This window comes from Lissotriton vulgaris, chromosome 5 (assembly GCF_964263255.1).
Source record: "Lissotriton vulgaris chromosome 5, aLisVul1.2, whole genome shotgun sequence".
Taxonomy (NCBI): Eukaryota; Metazoa; Chordata; class Amphibia; order Caudata; family Salamandridae; genus Lissotriton; species Lissotriton vulgaris.
This window is the reverse complement of record NC_141693.1, coordinates 906,209,148-906,232,352: the sequence shown is the minus strand read 5'-3', so window position 1 is coordinate 906,232,352 and position 23,205 is coordinate 906,209,148. Positions and strand designations below refer to the sequence as shown.

The 23,205-nt window shown below is 42.9% G+C and overlaps 1 protein-coding gene across 1 annotated transcript in view; it reads right to left on the bottom strand.

Annotated features, from left to right (window-relative positions):
• Positions 1-178: 178 nt before the first annotated feature.
• Positions 179-23,205, bottom strand: part of ZNF518A (zinc finger protein 518A) — a 60,414-nt gene continuing 37,387 nt past the window's right edge. The window contains exon 2 of the mRNA XM_086922509.1: positions 179-5,210. Within this exon, the coding sequence (XP_086778635.1) occupies positions 774-5,111 (4,338 nt within the window). The 5' untranslated portion in view covers positions 5,112-5,210 and the 3' untranslated portion in view covers positions 179-773. The remainder of the gene's footprint in view (positions 5,211-23,205) is intronic.

Genomic DNA, 23,205 nt, shown 5'->3' with positions numbered 1-23,205 from the left:
TACAATTGACCAGAGTACATGTGTGGTATCATGTGCGCCAGCACTTAGTGATTTAAGCAGCTAGCTTGCACATACACAGCCTGGCCCGCTGTACATTTATGTAGCCAGAGTAGTGATTACACAAAACACGGATTACTAATGTTCTCTGCCTCGCCATATTAAATACAATACTATGTAATTTGTAAGAAAAATAGTTTACTTTGAAAGTAGACAAATTTCTGCAAAAATGGTATATGTGCTCTATGCATAGCAAAATTAATTCCAGCATTCACATATGGCTTCCTTTTATGAAACAGTTTGAAAATTACCCTTTTGGACCAATGATTATCCAGACATCTATAATGCGAAATGTTTCACATTTTGTAGGCACTTGTAATGAATAGTGTTAAATCCCTGAAAAGGCTTCCATATAGTAATCTAAAGTTATACGATGAAAGTCATTTTTACAGTGCTTGTATGGGACAGTAACTTACGCTTTTAGTGAAAAAGAAAAATCTGTACATTGTGTATGCATTGAGAAAGCCCTGAAAAAGATTATAGTTGTTCAAAACACAAAAACACAGAAATTCAATGCATCTGAAAGAAAAATAAATAAATTATAACATTTGCAGGCTTGAACCTGTAGCTAGGTTTCTTACATAAAAATACAAGTCTCTTCTTTGTGCCTCATAAAAAACACTCAATATAATTTTCTTTTTGCAATCCACCTTAATGTCCTTCTCACCAAAAATAAATTTGCAAGCCACAAACAGTTTTTTACTACAAATAGTAATTTAGCTGTATCGCTGTGTCAATGTATTCCAGTCCCTCGTAGCTTCCATTAAATGGCGCTGCCCATGTCCTACCCATTCATCTTGATTTTCAAAAATTCTGCCACAGAACCAGCAGCTAAACTTAGATCTTATTACAGTTTTTGAGCTACTTCTTACAATTTTATACTTATTTTTGCTTGTCTTCTTCAGGGTTAATTTCAAAACAAATCTTTCTTTCACGGGACTCACTGGCAGGAACACTTTGTGACTCTTTGCAGTGTGTTCACTTGTAGTAGGTTTAGGTGTGCTACCATATGGAGTATGAAGGAGAGCTTCAATAGTTCGGCTGGACAATGAAACCTTTACAACATGGCCTTTAAACTTTTTTATTGTCTTCATTACGTTTACTATTTCAGGGAAATCTGCATCAGGATGATTCAGAACCACAACTGGCTGATTCCTCCTAGGACATTTCACATTTTGATTCAAACTGAAAGGAAGAAGCCTCAAAGTCTGTTTGCATTCTTTCGATGCCCTAGGTTCAAAGGTGTAAACGCATTCATTTGTCATACCACTTTGGTTTTTCTCTTTACATTTCCTAGCTAATGTTTTTTTCTTTGGAGGCATTTCAGACCGTAACTTAGATTTCTGTCTAAGACTCTTGTTTCTTTTAGCATTCTCCGATTCGGACTGTTTGTTTTCCACATCATATTTTCGTTTTGGAACATTGAGTTTCTTACGATTACAGAGTGGTGGTTGTTGAATGGAACCACTAGGTTTCCTACAGTCTAATTCTGGTGTTAAATTGGTTGAACCTTTCTGCAATAAAGTCTTTAAATGTTTTGTGGAACACAATGGTTCTTCAGGCGGTGTAGATGGTGAAGCTGAGCTGGATAAAGAGCATTTTAATGATGCAAAAGTAGTACCTTCCAGGGACTGCATGCTATCTAGATTCAAAGAGGCAGCTGAAGTATGTATGGTGGATTGATTTTTGCATGCAACAGGTACCTGAAATGGTGAGGACTGAACAATTTTAAGGACATACTTCTGTTTTGGGCCATCAGAATTCTTTGGTTGGAAAATATGATTGGCTGCATTGGTTTGAAAGGAATTCTGGGGATTTCCTGTAGGAGAAGCATACTTTACAAAAACTGCTCGTCGACCATCAGGTAAGAGTGCATAAATAGGTTGTTTATTCTGAGCCTCATAGTGCAATTTGCCAGGTTCTAATGTGCCAGATGTAGCTCCAGGAACTGCTTGTGTAGTACAATACTGGAGAACATTCAGGCCTGCAGGTAACCCATTCGCTTGGGAAGATACCCTAGCGACCTGTAAAGGAGAATTGATTGAATTAGGTACAATAAAAGGTCCTTGAAGAGGCACTTGACTTACCCGATTAGCTACTGATACAGAAGCTTGATTAAAATTAGAAGCAAGAGAATGATTTGCATTTGGCAAATTTTGTTGAACTTCATTATTCTGCCCAACACTATCTAAAACCTGAGAGCTACCAGTGGTAATATTTGCAACTGCACCAAAAGCTCCACCGCTGAATGTTAGAACCATTCCAGGTCTTTTGCTAAGCAGACCTGATGGAGGGGGTGCACTGGATAATTGAACACCCGACACATTTGACGAGGAAACTGTGCTTCCTGACATGATTTGTAATCCTGCTTGATTGGTAAGGTGCACTGGCAAAATAATTCCATTTGGAGATGATGCAAGCAAAAAACCATTTTTTTCAGGCCGAGTTTGTGACCTTAATATTTTCACTGAATTTGAGCTATTACGATTGTGTGGGGCCACACTGAGCTTTTCTTTAGCCAGCTGCTGATATATTATTTCATTAGAATGGGTCTTAAGAATTGAACTGATATTAGATGCTTTGGTTGATGTGTCATCTTGAGCCCCATGTAATGATTTTGGTATTTTTTCCATCTCAAACGTTTTACCAGAGTATGTTGCATTACCTTTCAGCGCTACATTTTCTTCGGTGCTGGGCTTCATGTGTAAACTGCCTACTTCAACAGATCTGGTAAAATGGCTGCTGCCAGATTGCTGAACAGAAGTTAACAGTAATTGATTGTTCACTGCAGGAGGTATGGTTTGGTAGGCATTTAACTTTCTTTTTACTGCGTTTTGAGCCACTTGCCCTACTTTTATAGGAATAAAAGAGCGTGCCGGAGGATTTTGTACAGAGTAAACAGATGTAAATTTTGGCACAGAGAGCAAGCTTCCGCAATTACCGTGTGAATGTGGTGGCAAATTACTTGACATTTGAGGACCCTGGTTACGGAGATTACCATTACCATTTTTTTGCAGGCTTTCAGAAACACTTAACTTAGTATCAGAGAATATGCAGGATTCTGGAGCTTTTACTTTACCATTTACCATGCTGCTTGCTGGAGATACCACAGAATTATCCAATGCTCTGTCTTTTGGAACATTTGACATGGATGCAGAAGGTCCATTCAGCTTGTGGCTTTTTTGAGAAAGCGATTGGTCACAGAGAAGTTCCACTTTCCGTTTTGATGTTACTCTATAAGTGCTTCTTGAAATATCAGAATTGTTACATGTGCTGAGAAAAGGTGACTGATCTACTCCATCTATCATTGTTAGATCAGAAAGATTAGGAAGGGAGGCAGATCTCACTGGCATATGAAGCATACTTTTTGCTTTAGACCTTGCAGCTAAAGAAGTAGATGAATCCAAATGCATAAGACCTGATAAAAAATTGGTTTTCTTCTCTGTAGTTGGAGGTGATGCAGGACAATAGTCATCACTCTGCGGAGTTGAATGATTTGCTGCATGATCACTTGTACTTGAAGATGAAGGTTCACATATAACATTTCTAGCTGTTGATTTTTTAAGACAAGCTTTGGCACCAGCTTTCAAGGAAAAAGACTCCAATTCAGATGAACATTCGCTTTGATTAGTTGCAGGAAGTAGTTTTAGTGCAATATGCTGTTTTCCATCCACCACCTTGAATCCCATAAATTTTGCACAGTAATTTGCAGGGACTGATATTTTGTTATTCTTCACCATAAGCACAGTGGGTCCTTTAACTGAATTTGTCAACAAACCTGCACTTAAACTTGGGCCGTTTTCTTGCTTACAGAATGTTGCTATAGTTGGTTTACCACCTTGTGCTGCATGGATAACTTTACCTTGCTTTGCAGATGCATCAATTTCTTCTTTAACATTACCATGGAATGAAGGTTGACTTGGATTTTCAGATTTGCACTGGATTAGGATTTTTTTATTTTTTACTACGGTTTCACCATTAACAGCTTGATTTAGCTTCTGTTTCCAAAGAGCCGCCTTTGAGGTTTCTGTTGCATATTTTGTCAAAACTAATTTTAATGGTGATTTATGTTCTACAAGTTTATACTCAGATCCCGCATTTTCAGGAGTATCTTTTGAAATCAGCTTCTCTTTGTGTGTGGCTATGATATGATTCACAATATTATCCTTTCTTGTTGAACTGAAGTCACAATACTGACAAGTGAAGGAAAATCCGCAAATATGACCCTCAAGGTGTTCCTGAAACTCCATTTTGTTGAAAGAAACATAATTACATTTCTCACATTTATACTGAACATCACAGTGCCTATGAATGTGCTGAACAAATGTGCCGACATCTGAAGTGCGGAAGATGCATTGCTCACAACTAAATTCGCCATTAATGGAATGTTGGGATGTAAAATGTTTTGTTAAATCCAGTAAACTATAGAACTGTTCATCATTGCAAATGTCACATTTCACCAATGTACTTCGATGAGTTTGACGGTGTTGTGTAAATTTCTGAAAATCATTTGATGAAAAACTGCACATTTCACATGGATAATTAGGAAGCTCTCCATGATGCAGAAGTCTATAATGTTTTTGCAGATCATTTGGGCTATAACGAATTCCACCTTTACATTTTGGACAGGGGAAGTTGCAAATTTTTGACAAGGTCTTAATTCTATCTTCATCTGAAACTCCATCTTGTTTTGGTGGCAGGTCAATGTCTGACGACTCATTCAGCTGACAATCTTTCAATTTAGCTTTTATAAGAGATTTTCTTGCTGTTTGTCGCTTATGTTGAAATACTCGTGTACTTCCATTTCCATCTTTAAATGTTACTTTATCTGAAACATTCATTAATGGCAAGTCAATCTGCAAACGTTTAGCTTCATTTGAAGGATTGTCATTCGAAAACGCTGTTTGATGTTTTGCTGAAATGGAAGTCTTCTTAATTGTAATTTTTTTAACATCATTATCAGATTCATTAAGATATTTTCCAGCATAATCCTCTATACAACATTTAACTTGATTTTCGAAAACAGGGGAATATTGATTTTTCTCCGTCTTCATTTTTGTTCATTCAGTTTTCTCATGAAACTCTTCTTAAGTATGCAAGGACATTGTGGTTTGCCAGCGCCTTCATATCTGTAGAGTTGTTCTTTCATGAATCTGAAAGCGTAGAAAGTATGTGTAAAAATATTGCCAGTTCAACTTATCAATGACAAACAATTTTGACGGAAAAAGGTTAAATAAATGTTTTATTTAAAACGGTTACATTACGGTTGGTAACAAAGGAGGTGTTAAGAAACACATTCAATTGTTGCATTATAAATTCTTTAAGCTGGGATACAGAACATCACCACCCCTACTTACATTTGCACCAAAGGTGGCACCTAACAACATTCAGTTACTAATTCTAAGCACATTGGGAGTGTGCCTCTTTGTCTGATGTCAACTTAAGCAAAAAGTGTTTGCTTTCGTAGCCCGTTTCACAGAATGGAATATTGAGTGCACCCCAACCAAGAGAACATTTAAAAGGAACTATACATGTAAAGAATAGGGGCAAATCTATATGGTACTAGGCAAGCATTTTCGCACACCACTGGATATTTTCATCTACACCAACATTAGCTATCTGTCCAGTAGGCATACACAAAAAGGTCCAGGCAGAAAATGTCACGGTGAGAGGACCAGATGCTCTTCACATGAGCACAATTCAAGTGAACAGACTTATGATCTAGTGACTTATTTATCTATTATATCATATTACATATTGTTATTTAAGTATCCTTGTGACTACTCAAAGTCATGTAATAGTTTTGATATTTCTGAAAAGCCCAATGCAGGGTCACTTATGGCAGCGGAATAACATCATTAAAAACACAAAAAGTTATATTTCTTTTTCAACACCTTTGTTCACGACCATTTAGGTGTGGAAGGATGGCTCATGTCAACAGTAAGCGTGAAGATGCCAGACTTTCAAATATGTTTCTAAACAGATCTGATGCTTGCTAAATATATTTTTAATAGATCGTAGGTAAGCTGTAGCCTTCGGTTTCACTGGCAAAACAAATGCAGAACAGCAAAGGCAGCAAATACATTTCTGATTCTCCCAACCACTTGTTCATCATCCTCAATAGCTGGTCAGTAGACTTTTGAGAGTATGACATTTGAGTGTTATTGAATGGAATTTCTCAAAGCATCATGTTCCCCATAGCCACAGTCTGATATCAGCATTCACATTGTCATGCTTAAGTGTGGTTGAAGATTTTAAAGGTTTTTATGTAACATCTGTAACACTTTAGACACCACAGAGTAGGCACCATTACACTATTAGAAATTAGGGAACCTGTAATGTATAATTAGTACACAAGGAGATATGAATTGAAAATATATTTTGGGACTCATGAATGTGGTAGATTAACTATTTGAGATCACAGTTCTACTTGCCCGTTTACGGTTTCAGGAACACAGACACAAGTGAGGTTGAAACAAAGTCAGAGACAAGTAGAAAGTATGGGGTAGATTGCAAATTCCAGCAGTTTAACAGGTGGCGATGGGTCTACAAGTCATATCCCAGGAGTGATTATGCTTTCCTTTTGTGCGCACCCCTCATGCTAAACAATGTGTATGAAATCAGCTCTTTCAATGTCAGACCATGCCCAAGAACCAGTTCATCTGACACTGCTCCAACGCAAGTTGAGACACAGAAGACAGGAGGTGAAATATATTTTTAAGGATCAACAGGGATGACATTCACTAGTGATTATATAAGTTCAACTAAATAATCAGATTATTTCAGTAGTTACTGTGATGTCCTGAGAGCACTATAATATGACCAGACAAGAGCCACATATTTTAATATGAAGCACATAGCCTTTACATTAGCATCAATTTGAAACCAAAAAACTAATGTCAGTTTCATGGAAGGTTTGTAGAATTACAATGGGTGTCACAGGACGCTCAGAAAGTTGATGGCAAATACATCTTAGAAATTGCTTAAGGAGTGATTCAAAATGCAGGGAATCAGAAGGGAGATGTTTAACACAACATATGAAGGTACAAAAAAATAGGGAGTATAGCCCTGTGGCAATGGGAACTGGCAGAACACTACTAGATAAACATTTGTAAAATGTGAATGCCTTTTGAGCTACACACACACACACCCAGAGCCACACAACACCCAGAGCCACACACACACACACACACCCAGAGCCACACACACACACCCAGAGCCGCACACACACACACACAGAGCCACACACACACCCAGAGCCACACATATACACACACACACACACCCAGAGCCACACACACACCCAGAGCCACACACACACACACACACAGAGCCACACACACACCCAGAGCCACACACACACACACCCACACCCAGAGCCACACACACACCCAGAGCCACACACACACCCAGAGCCACACACACACACACACACCCAGAGCCACACACACACACACACCCAGAGCCACACACACACCCAGAGCCACACACACACACACCCAGAGCCACACACACACACACCCAGAGCCACACACACCCAGAGCCACACACACACACACACACACACACACACACACACACACACACACACACAGAGCACACACACCCACCCAGAGCCACACACACCCACTCAGGAGAGCAAGCACAGCGAGGGGGCAGGGAGGCAAGCACAGCGAGGGGGCAGGGAGGCAAGCACAGCCAGGGGGCAGGGAGGCAAGCACAGCCAGGGGGCAGGGAGGCAAGCACAGCCAGGGGGCAGGGAGGCAAGCACAGCCAGGGGGCAGGGAGGCAAGCACAGCCAGGGGGCAGGGAAGCAAGCACAGCCAGGGGGCAGGGAAGCAAGCACAGCCAGGGGGCAGGGAAGCAAGCACAGCCAGGGGGCAGGGAAGCAAGCACAGCCAGGGGACAGGGAAGCAAGCACAGCCAGGGGGCAGAGAAGCAAGCACAGCCAGGGGGCAGGGAAGCAAGCACAGCCAGGGGGCAGGGGAGCAAGCACAGCCAGGTTGCAGGGGAGGAAGCACAGCCAGGGTATTGTAAGTCCTTCGATGTTCTGAATAAGAAGTTGCCCTTTGGCCTCATTCCACTATATTGTAACAAAACTCTTGCAATATCCTTAAAATGTGCGTAAGGTGTTCTCTTATCTCCTACATAAATGCATCTTCAATATTACAGCCCTGAGGGATGTAGAAGGTGCTTTGCAGACTGAAGGGAGGAGCTACAATAATGCCAGCTAAAATCATTGTTTTTATTAATTCCTTCTGGCCCCAAGCTTGAAAAATCGACAAAGAAAATATTGTCTGTAACAAGAAGATTGCGGTCTTGTTTTTTGCCGTGCAACTCGGTTATCTTTCCTTGCAATACTCCGGATTCGTCCTCCCTTTTCTAACATTACTGCTGCATGTTTAGCTTCCCTCGGCCCCATTGGCACGTTCTGCGTCCGTAGCTTCAATTTTTTAGGAAATTCAATAGTGAAGATAATCTTTAAAAAAAAGTATTTAGCGTTTTAATACTGGATATTATGGTTTCAATTGGTGGCATTTTACAGTGTCCGAGGTGCCTACGAGTGTTTCTTTACACATGATCTTTGCCCAAGGTCCTGTGTCCTACATTATCTCGGCATACAACATGGCCATGCCATAAAGTTAGCATGGCGCTATTAAAACTTGGGAGGGGGACGCGGGCCTAAGCTCTGTAATTATGTTCAACTGGGGTCAAGCCAAGCGAAGGCAGGATTAACGTTAATTACAACTTCGAGAAGCTGGCCTTTCTAGGACAGAACACGACGCAGGGGTTAATACACTAAGCAGGAAGTGGCCATGGCTAAAGAAAATGCGTCACAGCAGCCATGGAGCTGGAGCACTTCCTGTGTACACTTCCTCTTGCAGGGGACGTAGCAGATCTGTCAGTTAATGAGAAGCAGCCTTCGCTGCCTGGGCGCCTTCCACTTCTGAGAAGGGGGCGTCAGAAAAAGTGATGCTCTGTGCTCGGGCCAGGGTGGGCTGCAGCAGTCTAAGGCCACGCAACTAGGCCAAGGTCGTGGCTGTGGTTCACGCTGGGCTTCCAGGAGTGGTTTTGACCATACCCCAATCCAAACAGCATACACCTACAGTCCTCACATACAGGTTCATGCAGAACTAAAAAGTCGTAACAGCCCACTCCATTTTAGGAGAACCGCCTACATCTCCAGTTGAAATCGTATTCAAGCAGACGCAGCTACCTGTGCTCATCACACCTCAGTCCTAGCAGAACTACCTGCAAATACAGCCCTTGCATGTCAATTCACAAAGAATTGCCCAAATCTACAACCACCTCACGTCAGATCAAGAGTAAATAACCAGAGCTGCAGCCTTTGCATCTGGTTCATGTAGAGATTCCCTGATCCAAACAGAACCGCGTACACCATCAACCATAGCATCCTGGTTCATGCAGAAACATCCAGAGAGGAGGACCGCTCAATAAGACTCTCCTTTGCATGCTGTCCTCACAAACCAGCTTAAGCAGAACTGTACAGAGTGATAACCAAAGCACAATATTCTATTTGAAACAAAGCAGCACAGGACCCTGCAACATACAAGCAGAATCACATACAGCACCAGTGTTAACGCCCTGGATTAGGCAAAACTTCTAAGAGTCATGCTGCATCTATCTCTCCCAGGTCGAGGAAGAACCAGAGTACAGCAGCAATCAGACTCCACTCCCACCGGAGACACGGACAGCGGGAGCGGGGGGGCAGGAACGGGCACACTGACAGCTTACTGCGAGAAGCTACAGGGTTGAACGAAGGGTTTTTAAAAAAACCTGACTGGACCCAAGACAGTATGAGCTGTTTTAACTAGTTTCTTGAACCCTCTGCACACCGTTCTCAGGCCATGTTAACTACGGTTTTGATAATGCTCGCCACTGTTCTCTAAGCAGTGTTAAGACTCAAGTGTTCAATAAATACAATGAAATTAAACGAAATGGTAACATTGGCGGCGTCAGTACGCACACGCCGATTCGGTAACATGGCAGTATATATAAGCAAGGACTCCAACAGAATGGAACGGATACAAGGTGCAGCGGTGGACAGGTGACTGCAGTCACAAAACCGCAATGCCCATGGACAGCACAGCATGAGGAATGCGCCCAGTGCTTGCTTACATGCCAAGACCAGTAAGGGCTGGGACCCATCCAGAGAGCAGGCAGGGTGTTTGGAATCTGAAATGGACAGGGAAACAGGCAGGACCGATGGACCTGGGGCCTGGCTTCAGAAATGCACCAGTTCAGTTTTGCACAGGTCTTTGCACCGCCTGAAAGTGTAAACAGTGAGAAGACTATCAACTCTCCATTGCTAAATCTACATTTAGCTCTAAATGTTGCTTCAAAATCTGTGTAATCCGGAAATGTCTGTGCTTAATCGAACCGGAACCAGTGCAAGATGTGTAGTTACAAATGTTGATGCAAATTTGCACCTGTGCTATCCCTTTAATTTGGCTGATGACAGGCTTTCATTGTACTTACACTCTATGATTTTGAGAATTGGTGAAATAAAAGACAAGCACGTGCAGGATTCAAATAACACGTTTATCACCAAACATTCTGCTGTGGCAGTATTACATCGAGCTGATTCATATTAGTTCACGTGGGGGAGATGAAGCTAGGACAGAAAGGGCAAGAAAATATGAGGAGAAAGAGAGGGCAAAGAAAGAAAGAATGGGAAGGAGGGACAAACAGAAGGAAGAAGAAGAGAGGGGAGACAGAAAGGAGGACAAAGAGGACAAAGAAATACAAAGAAGGGAAGAGATAGTGGGAAGGAGATACAAACAGAAGGAAGAAGAGAGAGTAGATAGAGAGGAGGAGAAACAAGAAGGAAAAACAAATTAAACCAGGGTGTCCTGGGACAGCAATTGGGTACCTGCTGACACTGGGGCAGAGAAGTCCGTGCGGGGAGAGCGGGAGCAGGAAACCATGAGTCTGGACCTGCGGTGAAAGGAATAGGGGTAGGGCAGGGGAACACGGCGTGAAAAGGTAGGTAAATCTCATGCAAGAGGTTACCTGTAGCGAGTAAATCCGAGGTGGCTGGGCGGCGAATGATTCGATCCAGTCAACATCAAAGGAGGCAGCTGATGCGAAGTGGGACTGCAATCTGGGAGTAGGGATGACAAACGGTTTGGGGTAACTGTGTACTACGTAATACACTGTTAGTTGAAGGTCTGGGCCCTTTGGAGCGCTCCTGTGCGTTCCGTACGATCACCGGAACAAAGCCCTACCAAGTCTCACGCATCTCGCGTCACGCGTATACCGCGGCTGGTCTAGACAAGGGGTACGAGGCGTATTGGCAGCCATACTGAAAGCGCACTGTTCAAAGCACACTATGAGGCGTACCAGCCTCTGGGGAGCCAGCATACGTTGCACACACTTAAGGCTCAGTTAACTGAATTATGACGATGCGCACAGTCTCTCTGGCCCAAAGCGAAGGGGGCGAGGCGTACCGGGTGACGTGTCCGGCTGACTTGAGATACCGGAGGGGTGTACATTGCGCTCCAGGCGCTCGACTGCCAGCTACAAGGCGCACAGTTTGCAGCGACTCGTTCCAGCAAGATAGGGGCATACTCGCTTTACCAAAATAGCACCGTACAGTCTTTAGCGCACTTCCTTCAGCAACATGGAAGCGCACAGTTCTTTAAAACATTGAAGGACGGTCAGGATTGGCATACAATTTGGAGCACACAGGCGGGCTGAAATGCAGCTCGCTTCGCACACAATACCTTTGTGTCCTTCAAGCTTAGGTGCGGCCAATGCCAGGCAGACGTCCCTCGTTGCGGTGCCTTCCAGGAGAAATGAACAAAACAAACCTTCAACAAAAAAACAAAAAAAACACCGCCTACCCTCGCATGACGCACGAAAATGGGCGGGATGAGTAAAAATCGCCGGAACGCCCACGAATCTGCTCGGGGAATGAGTGACGCATCTCTGTTCCAATGGCTAGCCTCCATTAATGGAGCTAGCCAATGGAACAGAGAGGCGGAACAAAGCCCCATACTTGTAAACAAAAGTTTTTGCCTGCACGAACGCTGCTGTGCAGCGGATCGCCAGGCGAAACCTAAAAAGGTAAACCTTTCACAGTGTAAGGCGATTAGTTCAAATTGTTGAAAAAAAGGAGAAACTCCGGGCAGATTTGGTCGTTTGAATAATGATAGTATCTTCAACAGAGTAAGCTGGTGTTTGTGACAGGGACATAGTAACATGCGAACTGAAGATTTAGGGTTACTGATATGACCACTGGAAGCCTCAAAAACACCAAAGGCAAATGAGGGAATTAAGGAGCACCTTTCAAGAGAGCCACAGAGGTGTGCCATAATATGGCAGCCGATCCCCATGCTGTTTGTAACGGCTAAGGTGACATCCCCAGGCAGACATAACAAAATTAAAGGAATAGTATGTTGACTTGTGTAACACAAACTCTAAATGGTCTCTGATGTCCCTGAATAGTCCTTTTAAGTCATCTCCGATGTTTGATGTGGAATATTTGTGAGGTGTTGGAATTTAAGGTAAACAGACAGTCTGAGTTACTGCCCATATATGTGGAAGGGTGAGAGTTTAGGTTATCTTTTTTAAAATAGAGGCGACCTCAGTAAAATACACGGATATTTTCATCACAACCCAAAGCAACAGAACATATTGGATAACATACTGTTCCAGTAGAATTAATCATCACACAGCTTAAAAGCAAGAATCCTGGTTAGTATGAATTGCACAAACAAAATGAATAGGATGGATAGGAAATGAATATATCCCATGACTTGTACATTTTTCACAGCTTGCCCGTAAGATCGCAACAGTACTTAGTTGGAGGCACTACGAAGACAGCTTCTCATGTTTGTGTGTCAGGTAAATATACCGCAAAAAGACTAAAATAGTGGAAGAATTTAAAACAAAGGGGCCATAGTCTTGGTGAACATGCATGGCTAGACAACTTTGCATGAGCAAGTGGGCACAATGGGAGACAGTGGAGTACTGGGCCCACATGGACCAAGCACATGCTGTGGGACATCTCATAGCTGTCCAAAAGAGTTGATCACTTCTCACGGAAATATCTGGAGGTTGAAGGTCACAAGTTCATTTCCCAGAAAGGCTGGATTAGCCTTTCATCCTTCTTCGGTCAGTAAATTGAACAGCTTTATATTGGTAATGTTATTACCCGTTATCGTGCAGCACTCAGAAATAGCCATGTTATTATCATATTAAAGGGGGCTGGTAACACACCCTATACTGCAATTAGATGACTAGCAGCATGGTAGTCGTCTGCGACAGCACAGTGATCAAGAAACACTTGCTAATTTCTACATCACCCTTAACCACATACACTTCAACACTGAATTTTTATGCGTATTAAAAGGGTTGCAATTTTCATAGACACAAAGGGGACTGGTGGTAGCGATTAGCATATTTGAGATAGAAATCATGAAACTGCTTATAAAACTCAAGCGACTATTTGGTGTAGAGGAGAAAGATGCTTAGCCCATGGGGGCACCAGCCATAAAACCAAGATTATCTGAAACCTTTTACATTACGTCAGGGCCAAAAACGGACTAATAACTAGCCTTTTTAGAATCTTAAAAAGATCTTCCCAGTATATACAAAAGGAACTATATGAAACAAGCTCTGGCATAGCCAATAGGTCTCACCGTTGGGACCTTATGTGTTTAGCCACAACTTTTGACTATGTTGTAGAGTATTGTGTTTGCTGTGTGCTATGTTGAAAAGTTTTAATTAAAAGCGTTAATCATTTTGTTACCTTTATACAAACCAAGACATTATATACAACTGAACACCTGATTAAAGAAAGATTTTAACACAAAAAATGTATTGTAGTTTTTTTGTAAACATATAATTATGTTGCACTAAGTGGAATTATGTGGAGTGTATCTATGTTGTATTGAGTAGTGTGATTATGTGTCGTGTAATTATGTGGTACTGAGTGGTATGTGGAGTGTATTTATGTTGCATTGAGTAGAGTGTAAATATGGGCGTGTAAGCATGTTGAATTGAGTGGTATTTTGCGAAGTGTATTTATGTTGCTTTGAGTAGAGTGTAAATATATGGCGTGTAATTATGTGGTAGTGAGTGTATTTATGTTGCATGAGTAGAGTGTAAATATATGGCGTGTAATCATGTGGTAGTGAGTGTATTTATGTTGCATGAGTAGAGTATAATTATGTGGTTTTGAGTGGAATGTGCAGTGTATTTATGTTGCATTGAGTATAGTTTAATTATTTGGCGCGCAAGTATGTCGTACTGAATGGTATTTTGTGGAGTGTATTTGTGTTGCAGTGAAAAGAGTATTTATGTGGCATGTAATTATGTGGTACAGTAGTATTATGTGGAGTGTATTTATGTCGTATTAAATTGAGAGTAATTATGTGATGTGTAATTATGTGGTACGGAGTGGTATTACGTGGAGTGTATTTATGTTGCATTGAGTAGAGTTTAAATATATGCCGTGTAATTATGTGGCAGTGAGTGATATTAAGTGGAGTGTATTTATGGAGCAGTAAGTAGAGTGTAATTATGTGGCATGTAATTATGTGGTACTGTGTGGTATGTGGAGTGTATTAATGTTGTATTGAGTAGAGTAATGATGTGGCGTGTAATTAGGTTATATGGAGTTGTATAATGTGGTGTGTATTGATGTTAGTTTGAGTAGAATGTGTTTATGTGGCATGTAATTATGTGGTAAAGTGTTAATATGTGGAGTTTATTTTTATTGCATTGAATAGAGTGTGGCATGTAATTATGTGGTAAAGTGTTAATATGTGGAGTGTATTTTTGTTGCATTGAATAGAGTAATGTAACGTGTAATTATGTGGTATTTTGTAGAGTGTATTTATATTGCATTTAGTAGAGTGTAAATATGTGGTGTGTAATTATGTTTCATTGAGTGGTATTATGTGGAGTGTATTTATATTGCATTGAGTAGAGTAATTATTTGGCATGTTCTTAGATGGCACTGAGTGGTATTATGTGGAGTGTATTTATGTTGCATGAGTAGAGTGTAATTATGTGGCACGGAATAATAGCTCAGGCGAGACCTATGGGTTTTGATATTGATAAAAAAAATTGCAGCTGTCATCATTAATCACAGAATATGTAATAAAAATCATGCCGAGCAGAAATACATACTTGCCAATCATCATAACTCTAAGGATTGTTGTTGCAATACATACTCAACTAAAGAATGTCCACAAAACATAACATTGACAACTCCCCTAGTCTGGCATCTTCTATTGCCTCAATTAACTGCCACGAGGCAGCAAAGCTTTTAATGCCCCCACTCTTTTCGCATATGCCTCTTCAAACTGTTTTGTTCGGATCATTTCATTGAGCCAGTCTTGATAGGCGTGAACAATAGTTGACTTCCAATTCTGAAGGACCAAGATATGCGCTCAACTCATGAGCATTTAAACAGATGACACAGAATACAAGTACGCATCTAGGATAGAAAACGCGATTATCTCGAGGAGTTAAAAAAGAGATATAACTCAAATCAATAATTCTCATTTCAGCACTGAGTGGAAAAGGGGGGTTTATTAAACAACTCATGTTGACGATATGTCATTTATATAGATCTCATCTGCAGGTGCATTGGCTAACCCAGCAATCTTACAATAAACATGGGTATTGTCAAATTCTACAGTGAAACGCATTTAACTAAATTATAGAGCTCTAAGCTGTTAATAGTACACATTGCAGTTCTGATGCATAGCTGAAGCCAGGAGATGTGTGTGCGTTGTTAGAACAATGTATATTGTGAGCTATAGATATGGAAATTAGTTATCTGAACATGTGCGTGCAGTGGTATGGCAAGATTGCCAATGGCCCTGGTGCAAGCCAGGAACATGGCCCTTTTTCACTGCTGTTGGCGTTCCAAAATACAGCAATTATCAGGCTTCAAAGGGCCCCTTGGGGCTTTGGGCCCTGGTGCCACTGCACATACGTTAGCTACGCCCATGAGCACCCTTGGATAGATAATGAGGCTCCTGTAGGCAGGATGGTGCGCACATTTTAGTACTTGAACTTGGATTTTTACCACAGATCAGTTTTCTAGAGGCCTAGCTTCCAGAAATGCATTGCGTAATCTTACTGTCCGAATTTTTCGATGTGTAAAGTGACGGTCACGTGACCACAAAACGCACAAACCCCGGGTCAGGAGGCTCTCTGGATCAATGCATTCACTTCAGGAATTGATGTTTGACTCCCACAGACACATGTTTGAAACCCTGAGGGAAAACCTGCCTCTCATCCTACTGAGGTCGATAAAATGATTTACTTGAGTTAGATAACATTAAACAATACCACTTGCAGGTTCGAACAGTGCAACTGTTTCACCTTACAGAAACCGTACACACGCAGGGCCGACTTTAGTGCTGGTGGCGCCAGGTGCAAAAAAGACTTTGGGCGCCCCCACATCCCATGACACCTCCTTGATTCTCTCACTACCATCGGGCAAGAGAGACCCTCATCACTCCAATTATAAGTTACTGCTAAACACAGTGCCCCCTAAAGTCTGCGCCCCCTCCACAGTTCTTTGTGTTACAAAACAAGGGTTGTACCCAAATAAAGTCACTGGGACTTGGGTGAACGTAGTACTGAGAAGATCGGTCCCAGAACGCAAAAAAATATAAGAGCGTATATACATATAATAATTAGGAACATAAATCATGAAATGGTAACAACATTGTTGTTTAATCACAATGTGTAAGTACGTTGCGTCATGGGATCATTTGGTATGTAAAATTTCAACGTATCATAGAATTTGTAACAAGCATTTGCAATGCAATAGGTCTCGCATTAGGAAAGTTTGAGCTATTGGTATTGTAAATGACAAATTTTTTATTTCTGTGTTGGTTTTGAAAATAGCAAAATTAATAGCTTTGTCATTTACAATGCCAATAGTTATATCTTTTGCAAATGTGACACCTATAGCATTTGTAATGCAACATGTTTTGTATTTACGTGACTTAGATGTATTGATATTACAAATAACAATGGCTTTTATTTATTTTTTTATAATCAATACTTAAATAAAAGTTATTGTTATTTATAATGGCAATAGCTTAAACTTTTGTAAATAACTTTTGTGAAGATTATGTTCAGTGTATTTTATTGTGACGAAAATCCAAGAACAGAAGTGAAATATTAACATATTTTTGTGACATTTGTAATAAAGCTTGAAACATTGAGAGAACATATTTGAACCAGTTGTTGTTGAATGGTTGTGCAGCTGAGCCCCCCTCACCAAAAAAAACAAATAAGGCAACAGTCCACCACAATTAATCAACAGTGGGAGAAGCTTAACAGCAGCAACCCAAACAATGGGAACAACTCAAGCCAAAATGAAGGACTGGAAAAAGCTAAACAGCTGGGGTGGCTATAGCGACAGATGGGGGATGGGGCAAAGCTCCCAACTAACACATATGGGAGGACCTAAGAACCAATAGTTGCCTGGGATGAGGTCACAGGCCAAACGTCGATAGCCAGGGAGGGCTCAACTAGAGTAATAGAGGCTGAAGACAGACTACAGAGAGAAGTGCCACGAAAATAATTCAAGCTGGGATACATGCCCGGTAGTTTATTAGTGAGGCTGATGGTGGTCAAAGAAGAGGTTAAAGCAGCCATCTCCTTGTAAACAAAAGCACCAACACGCAGGAAGCCTAGCAATCAAAATACTGTTTCTTTTGTAAACCTTTATTTCAGTTTTGGTGGGGTTTCTTTGTTCACACAGTGGGTCTTTCCAAGTAACTCTAAGGAGTATGTTACTGTTCATCTATATCACGTTCAAGTGTCTTATCAGGTGGCGTTTCTGTATTTAAAACAAACCCAAGAGACGCAACATGTTTGGGGTTCTTCGTGTGCCCTCTTGAAATAAGTACAGCTTTGAGAAGAAAGTCTGATATAGTTTCTGCTTTCACCAGTGTTTCTGTGAAACTAAAACAAACCATTTTCATGTCAAAGGAGGACTCGTTTTCCCGCCTATTCCAGTTTCTTTAAGTATGCCAGGGTTTTGTTTCCTGATCCCGTGTTCATAGGCGAAATGTAAACACTTTCTAGGACAAGTTCATATTATAGGTTGCCGCCGCGCTGCCCGCGGAGACCCGGAAGCTCTTGGCCGGCCGGCCAATCCGCTCGTGGCCGACCGGAAGTCCCGCCTCCCGAGGTCCGCGAGCTGCCGGCGCATGGAGCGCCCTGCCGGTCCGGGGTAGCCCGGGTCCCCAGGAGGGGGCCGGGGAGAAGGAGGAGTGTGGCGCCTGTTGCGGGGCTCCTCTGACCTGAGGGAGCCCCGATTTAGAAGAGGAGACGCGAGGAGCGGAGCGCGAGAGGAGGCCTGCCGGAAGAGCGCAGTCGGTGAGTGGGGCCCAGGGCTGATGTGAAGTCCGTGCGTGCCTGTGTGTATGCCTGTGGGGGAGGGGAGGGGAGGGAGTGTGTGTGTGTGTGTGCGTGCGTGAGGGAATGTGTGTGCGCATGCGTGACTGTGTGTGATTGAGAGAGAATGCGAGGCGGGGGATAGTGTGCCGTGTGCCTGTATGTTTGCTGTGTGCCTGCGTGTGCATGCGCGCGCCTGTGTGTGTGTGTGCGTGCGTGCATGCAGAGGGGTGGGGGCTGCCTGTGTCTGTGTGTGAGCAAGGGCTTTGCTCCGCGCAAGCGCAGCTCAGATGCGCGCTCCCGAGGTGAAATCTGACAATGGGAAAGCGCGCGTCTGATTGCTGTCCACTTTCCTAAATACGGGCAGCATAAGTTGTCGAGCTGATGCATTCATGCTTCGCATGAATGCCACATCAGCTTGACCTAAAAATGTGGTTGAAAAAAAAGGGGGGAGGTGTTATAGTTCCCATTAAATAAGGAATACTGGGATCATGGTAGGTATCTCATATTTGGGCGAGGAACATCATAGCGTGTTGACTACAGGGGGTAAAGACAAACAATGAATGAAAAACGCATCATGGTCGGATGCGAGATTCGTACCTACCATGAACCCAGTATTCCTTACTTCATGGTAACTAGAACACCTCCCCCCTTTTTTCAACCGCATTTGTACAAATTCTATGATTAGATCTTCCTTGACCTAAGTCAACTTGTTTACTCAACCCCTTCTTTTAGGTAATACGCCCCACCCCCGTCCTGATGAAGACCCCCAAGCAAGACAGCACCAATGGCCTGCATAAACTCGTGGGTCGAAACGTCAACAGCCTTCCCATCTTCAACTTCCGTCCACATATGTCATTAATTGCATTTTTCTTTGGAAGCATGATGTACAGATAATATTTTAGAACCGTTGGTCCATGTTTTGTGAATCAAACTATTGTACCGTTAATTAAGGTCGTTTGACCATTGTTTATGTCACTTTTCCAAACTACCCAACACTCTCTCCTACACCATCACTACCCCCACCCCCCTTCCTTTCTGGGGCACACGATACGTTGAAATTTTACATACCAAACGATCCCGTGACGCACGTACTTGCACGTTGTGGTTAAACAACAATGTTGTTACCATTTCATGATTTATGTTCCTAATTATTATATGTATATACTCTTATATTTTTTTGCGTTCTGGGACCCCTATTCTCAGTACTACCCTCCACAGTTCAGCACCCAGTGCGGCCACACCAGCTCCACTGCCCTAAAGCCGGGCCTGTACACACGTTCCAAAACATAGCGCCTACTAATAGCGAACATGCAAGTTTGCTGCAGTCCGTGCAGGTGTCGTTTTCAATAACAGGAAACAACAAACAAAGATATGCTGGGAAGAGGAACAAAAAGACCAGTGGACAGCGACACCAAAAAGCGGGCCAGGCACGGAGACAACTTTCAAAGCGGCCACTGGCTCAGCATCCTTATCGTCAGTCCAAGCTCGGCGGCGCGGCCTTGTCCATGGCCAGCAGTAGGCTGAGTGGAACCGGTCACCGCTTTGCTGTACAGCTCTTCGCCGGGACTGCTTCGGGCTCTCTACTGCACAGCGCTTCCCCGGGACAGGTCCAGAGCACACTGCTGCTTGATGCACAGCTCTCTGTCAGGATAGCTCCTGTGCATGCTGCCACACCTGTGCTGCACAGCTCTCCTGAAACAGGGCCCGTGCACTCTACTGCCTGCTGTACAGCTCCCGTGCACGCTGCTGTCTAATGCACAGCTCTTCCCCAGGATAGCGCTCATGCACGCTGCTACCTGCTGCACAGCTCAACCCGAAACATGTCCCGTGCACTCTACTGCCTGCCTGCTGTACAGATCCAGTGCAAGATGCTCTCCCCCGGACAGGTCTCGTTCACACTGCTGTGTGCTGCACAGGTCTGGAGAGAGAGCGGTCCGGTGAACGCTTTATTCTGGGATACAATGCAGCTCTCCACCAGAGACAATTCTGCGCACATTGCTGCCTCCGAGTCAAGTAGAGATTTTCTTCATAGACCAGTCCTTTGCTCACAGACTGTGCGTACAACGCTGTCCTCACCCCGTGCAAGCTGGGGTCCGTGAGTGAGTTCCGCCCTCATGCAGGCAGGAAAGGTACTGTCCAACCCGCAGCTTGAGAGCGACGTGTAGCTCTTTTCCAGAGACAGAATTCTCTCAGACTGATAGAGTACTTCTGCACAGCTCTGATTCAGAGGCCGAACGCGCGCACACTGCAGACTCTGGGCACAGAACTCCCTCAGAAACTGGTCCTTCAAACTGTGCGGTCTGTGAGCATACACAGCACAGCGCTCCTCCAGAGACCGGACTTGTGCATGTCGCAGAGGGCTGGCTGTGGACCGGCACTACAACACAGGCTCGTATTCCCACAGAACGGCACAAGAGGTCCTGACATCTGTCGCCTCCTCGTGCCCTCCCCACGGGGTCACACAGATGGCACCTGAACAGACAGGAGCTCAGGAGAGGAGCCCTGTGGCGCTTTATTTACTCCACAGCGCGTGCGAGCACACTTGTGTTATTTGTAGGTTGGGAGATTTTGCTTATAAAAAAAAGGCAGCTGCACCCAGAGGACAGCTTGTGATAATCAGCTGCAGCTTGTTTGTAAACACATTTATCAAGGATCCTGTTGGTCTTGTGCAAATAATTTTCTAAACCACAGAGCAAGCGGTTTTTTAACATGAGAGCGTACTGCCCATTTCTTAACGCATTTTGACTGCCGTTATTTGTTTAAAGGTTTGTTCAGTGTGACCCTGAGATGGGTGAGCAAGTTCTTTAATCCATTAGTGGGGGGGGCTGCAGCTAAGGATTTTAGCGCTGGAGAAATTCCGAAATGAAACAAAACGGGCAACAACAAAAAAAAGCTCTCGGCTTTGGCAAAGGCAGTCGCTTGTTTAGAATTGTTATAATTCACTTTAAGTGAAAGCGCGATGCAAAAATAAACACGCAGCTGCCTTTGCCAAAGCCGAATGATAACAAAAAAGTGCGTAGCTGCTAATTAGGAGACATTGTCTCCTGCCGCCAGTAAAAGATGCAATCCCGGTGGTCGGGGCCAAAAGGAGACAGGTGGTAACCAAGAGGGACTAAAAACCCTCCTGGACAAGCAGAACAACCGGTTCTGCATAATTGGTGATGCAAAATGATACGCACCAATCCAAAACACGGGCGGGGCAGAAAGCGAGCTTCTGGAATCGTATTGATTCCAAGTAGCCCTCGTATGAAGAGACCAGCGCATGCGCTGCTTTCATCAGGCCGAGACCTAAAAACTGGAGAGATCTGGGTGGATATCACCCCAGATCAACCAACTGTCAGTAGTGTGGAGAGATTGCGATGGCAGATGTGTGTGGAATAAGGGAATGGGTTTCTAAACATAATAATGGGGTGGTACCAGAATCCTAATCAACTGTATGCCATGTATTCAGATACAGCAATACGATGTTGGGAGATATTGCAGCAGAAAGGGATCGAGACAGCTTTCCTGGAGAACATGTTTCAAGATACTGGTGTTATGGGAAACAAATATTTTTAAAGCAGTAAGACAAACTGGGTCTATCCAGTCTAGGAGACAGCAGCTTTGAGGATAGGATCAGACACCTTGGTGCTGTTGTGAGGACAGAATCTGGGATGATGACAGCAGTACAACTGATAAGTTAAAAAAATAAACAAACACTGGATAAGATGCAAATCAACAGAAAGGAATTGAAAAAACAAACGATGGCAGGGACACTGGAAGGCCTCTTCTATTATTTAGGACAATCAAATGCTAAGCAAGGTCTACCTTTGCAATACACAGAGCAGCAATCTGTATCACAACACAAGGTCAAAACAACACAACACACAGCATCTACCTATCGATACCTTAGAATTACTTGAAACCAATCAAAACATTAGTTCACAAAAGAGTGTAACTTTGTGGCAAAGTAATGTTTGGTCTTCAGTTAAAGCACAAATAAAATTGAAATAACTGTTAGTAAAGCATCATGCAAAAGCAGTTGCTTGCATTAGCACTTGTACTAAACATTTGTACAACGATTTGAAGTGGACGTTCCTTGGTCGTCTCTCTTGCTCTGTTGACTACTTCAGTGGAAACCTTAAGCTTGAGCCAAGTCGAACTTTAAACCAGTTTCTGTCTCCATCAACATATCCTCATTCTATACGGAGCCTACTGAATAAAACAAACATTTTTCAAGACAAAAAGCCCCCAAAAGGTACGGAATCTGTACAATTCACAGGTGTAAAAAGGAATCTAAAATAAACAGTGCAGTACCCACTTCTCAGTAGGAAGCTGAAAATATGCCAATACGGATCTGTCTGAAAGGATCAAATTATTACCAGTTTATTGATAGCAATGTCACCAATATGAATGTAGTTAATTAAAATCTACAACAATATAAGTTTTCATGATAGCAGCACAATCCTTGCTTCATCACAGACATTCCGACAGGTAAGTATTTTTTTTTTAGTTCTTTCTTATGATCCTCATTCAAACAGGCAATAGATCAGAGGGCTACACGCCTGGGCATCTGTCACAGGTAACCAGTGGAACAGTGATAAAAGGCCTCTAGATTCCTCCAATCTAAGTAGTTTCAGAACCATTATCCAACTACCTTAGATTACCATAAATCCTGGAAGCTGCAGTGGTAAGCCAACTTTAGACATGCTGGAATGCGGCTAGATAGCTTCCCATCCGCAACATGGGACTGAGAAGGCAGTG